The sequence below is a fragment of the Chrysemys picta genome, unplaced genomic scaffold (assembly GCF_011386835.1).
Source record: "Chrysemys picta bellii isolate R12L10 unplaced genomic scaffold, ASM1138683v2 scaf4178, whole genome shotgun sequence".
NCBI classification, from domain to species: domain Eukaryota; kingdom Metazoa; phylum Chordata; order Testudines; family Emydidae; genus Chrysemys; species Chrysemys picta.
Window position 1 is genome coordinate 142 of NW_027056879.1, and position 4,375 is coordinate 4,516.

At 48.3% G+C, this 4,375-nt stretch overlaps 1 protein-coding gene across 1 annotated transcript; it reads right to left on the minus strand.

Moving 5' to 3' along the window:
- Positions 1-225: 225 nt before the first annotated feature.
- LOC135980543 (alpha-2-macroglobulin-like) lies at positions 226-4,082 on the minus strand (the record flags this gene model as incomplete). Its single annotated transcript, XM_065580493.1, has 4 exons — positions 226-574; positions 1,243-1,357; positions 2,882-2,987; positions 3,898-4,082. Coding segments are annotated over 4 exons (740 nt in total), but the record flags the coding sequence as incomplete, so codon positions are not given.
- Positions 4,083-4,375: the final 293 nt, after the last annotated feature.

Sequence of the window (4,375 nt, forward strand, 5' to 3'; positions counted from 1 at the left end):
CCCCAGGTACCTTGCTTACCATGGGGTCATGAGATAGGCACAGGAGGTCTAAGGCCAGGTGCCTTCAGCCACACAGGAAGTTGGTGTCAGGTATATCTGCAGCTCGCAAACCTTTGTCAGCCAAACAGATTTCTTCTTTCATAACGCCCACTCTGTACCCCTATAGTAACACACACCTAGGAGCCAATCAGATTCCTCCTTTCCATCACCCATTTCTTTCCACTGTAATAAGACACTTTCCTAGGGGCCAATCAGCTGCCTCCCTTGGATGGGAAGCCATGTTGCAACTGGCCCATGTGGTCTCCTCCCTGGCCCCTGCTGAGCAAAGCTGCGAGTGTCCCTTACCCTGATGCAGCGGGTCAGGTAGTTGAAGACAGTGGCCCTTAGTGTGAAGGCCTCGCCGCGCACCACAGAGTAGGGCAGGGTGAGCTCCACGAAGAAGGGCTGGAAGGCTCTGAGGGACACGGTTGGGGACAGGCCAAAGCCAGTGTCACTTGAAGTGCAGAACGCGTTGGCTTTCCATTCTGTGATGGTGTCGGGGATGGTCACGGCCAAATCAGCACTTCCGACAGACCTGGTGACAAAACAAGAACAAGGAGATGGGGGGAGCTTTCCTAGCTTTGGGGGAAACAACTGTGTCCCTCACAACATCCTGAATGAACACCCCCTCCCCCACTTTTGTAAATGCCTTGGGAGCACTGGGGATGTGCATGCTGGTTGGTTATTGTAGGCTCACCGCAGAACACTTCCTCCCATCCTATCCTACATCCAGCTCCGCAGAAGAATCATCCAAATAACAAAACTGGGGTTGGGGTTCCACGGTGAACAGAAAATCCCTCAGGACACACAGATACAGAAAAGGATGAGATGCATAGCTAATAGCGACTTCTGCGCCAGAGCTGGGACCAAAAAGAAATTACACCTCCCTCCGACACACACAAACAAACACACACACACACACACAACAGGGGATTGTCCATTGAGATCCACACAATTGTCTCCCAGTTACTGAGAGGAGAAGGAGTCACTGTGGTGTATTAGTAGAACTAGTTAACTTACTTCCTGTCTTTCCTCTACCTGCCTATCCATCCCTCATGCTTGTCTCTCTCTAGTCTATCTACAAAAGGTACTCCAGCTATCACAGAAGGATATAAGCACATCTCATGGTGTCTGAGCAACTTCTTCTGAGAGTCTGTGTAACCCAGTTGACCACACTCACCACATCCCCTAAACATCACTTACTTCACTGGAACTAAATCCCAAATCCACGTCTCAGGGAAATACTTCCGGATGGTCTCCACTGGGCCATGAATGAGATTTTCCATCATGCCACCATTTGCATCATATATGAGCCCCGCTTTAGATGTTGGAGGAGGTAAGGGAGAGAAAGGTGATATGTTAGACCCCATTCTATATCATGGCACTTTGTTTCCAGTTAGTGACAGATTGGATTCTAAACCCTAGATTTGAAACCCCCTCTTTTCAAATTCAGACCCAAACTTAAACCTATCTTTGCTTGCAACCAATCACTCCCTTCCCCAACCCACTCTCCCAATGTCATCAGCTGTCTTTTCTGAACTTCTTTAGAAGCCATTGAAAAAACATCTCTATTGCCCTATTATGAGCTCAGCACTGTCTGTTTTCTAAAGACTTCTGCACTTCTTATAGGGGTGGTATGGATGAATGAACATGTTTATTCCAACTCCACCAATCATGGAGGATATGGGAAGCCCAGACATAATAACTGCATTGAAGCAGCCCTCAGAGCCCTGCCTATATCCACTTCAAATGGAATTAACCAGTGGAACTCACTGCCCCAAGTCATTATAGATGCAAATAGTTCAGTGAGTTTCACAGAAAAAAATCCTGTGTCTGTATATAACTAAGAGTAGCAGCAACACTAGTGACACCAGCTAGGATTCAGATGATCCAGGATATCAGTCCTCGTGCTTCAGGGCATAAGCTGATATCCAGCCATAGATCAGGAAGAAATTTGCCCCATAGCACAGTGAGGTGTAATACAGAGGTTTTCCATCTTCCTCTGAAGCAGCCACCATTGGCCACTGTCTGAAGAGGGACCTTGCGCTAGAAAGATGACAGTGCTGATCCAATATGGTCAGGAGGCAGGACACTGCCATATATAGACCAGTAGTGAAACCTACAGTAGGAATGGGGACATTGGATTAGAGGGTCAGTAATCTGATCTGGTTACTCTTCATTTTCACTAGTTAATTGAGAGCATAATTAACACTAACATTTAGCCATCTAATCTCAGAGCTCTTCACAAGGTTGTGTAAGTATAATTAGTCCCCTTTTACAGATAGGAATATTAAGGCACAAAGAAGTGAAATGATTCATCCAAGGTCAAGTTGATGGGAGAGCTGAGAATGTAGTAAGATTTCCTGCTTCCGAATCCTAAACTCTCCCCCTGGGTTCACACTCCCTCCCCATTGAACCTGTCTCTCTTTCTGCTTAGTTTTTTTCTCTAGCACTTGCTGGAAGGTGAAAACCTGGAAGTGGAAATTGTCCTGTTCCAGGTTGAGAGAGCTGCAACCAAAGTCAACAAGATTTAGCAGCTGTTTTTTGCCAGTGCACCAAATCTACATTAGGAGGTGCAAGGTGCCACTGCATCAGTGTAGTTACAACAATGCATATTTCCTTAGCTGGTGGAAGGTTAGCAAGCAGGTGGAGCAAGCAGGTGGAAATGGACCAGATTCCTATTTCAGGACTGACGTTAGTGGATTTCGGCCACCATAGCTGAGAACAGAGTCTGGTCGAATTGGTCTAATTTCCATGCAGAGGAGAGGGTGAAAGGGAGGGGAGCAGGAAACGCACCTAACGGGGGGGTATAAGCAGGGTAAAACAAAGCAGGCTCTTTTACCGCCAATACCAGCCACCTCAGGTACATATGTTCTACTGTACATTCTCTCCATGCAGAGTCTGGGCTTCTGGACCTTGGTGCTGGTGAAGACTTTTAAACCCATCGCCTGTAAAAAGATAACCCAGACAGCCATGTGGTAAAGTAAACCATACGTCAGGAGATAAACGTGCCGTCTGGACTGGATCGGGTTCTGAAGCACTTATCACAGTGCAGGGATGGGTCATTGCAATAGCAGATACTAAGGCCTGAGAGGTCAATGCCAGTGTGGCTGGTGGGAAGGGAAGGGCGAGGTCTATGTCAGTGAAAGGCGCCGGACCAGCAGCTGGAGACGGACATCCTCTCTGTCCTCAGAGCAGGTTCATCAGAGGCATGAGCAGTGCAAGCTTCCACTGTGTACTCAGCCCCTGCCGGCTTGCCTCGGCCCTGCCCTGGAGGGAGTTCAGTCTCTCTGGCCCAGTCCATCCCCTGCCTCTCTGCTGAGATGCCTAGCAGTCATTGTCAGGTGTGCTGGGGTTTGGGTGATTTGGGAGCGAGCCTCACTGGGAACAAACCTGAAATCCCGTAGGACACCAAACCCTCACTAGCTGGGGCTGGGTAATTACCCTGGGTGCTGGCTCAGAGCAGCACTCCGCACATGTGTGCATGTGTGTGTGTGTGTGTGTGTGTGTAGATAAAATGGAGACTGGCACTTCACAGAGATCTACGTAGACGGGATAGAGAGCGTGTGGGACAGGATCTCTTTGACAAAATGGCTGCAGACGCGGAGTTGCCCATTTCTGGGCGCTATTTCTTTGCCCCAGCTGTTAGGACGTCTTCTTGTCGTGTTTAAATTAATGATGGGGAAAGAGGCATTCAGTTCCCAAAGCTAGGGTGTTCCCATCTGGGGTTTTCTGACCCAGCTTTCGTTATTACCTCGAATGTACTGGCTAACATGCACCCAGCTCAGCCAGCATCCGGTGAGGAAATCTTCTGAACTAGCAGCGATTTAGCTCACTAAAGGGAGACGTGGCACTCACCTTGAGAACGTTGTAGGCGTCCCCTTCACCGTCAGGAGAAATGGGTCCGTAGATGAATCCGTTTATAATGACGTTGTCGAGTTTCACACAAGGGTTATTGTCTTCTTCCTCCAAATGGTGCTCTCGGTAATTATAACCCCTGATCTCCTTCACTGGGAGCAAATTATACACCTGCGGGGACACGCCTTGATGTCAGTGACCACAGGCCCAATAATAATAAACCAGCGTGTGCCACCCTAGTGATCACAGACAGCTTTAAACTAACACACATGTGCGTGCAATCCCAGTTACCAAGGTTGACCCTACAATAACAAATCCTATAGTAACAGAGCAGAATGTCTGACTCCAAGGCTCAGCACTGACTTTTCCATAATAACCCAGTGTGTGCTGACCAGTGCTCACCAGTGGCCCTCCAGTAATAAATCAGTATGTGTGGTTGTGTCCTCACAAATGGCCCCAGAACTATAAACCACTGGGT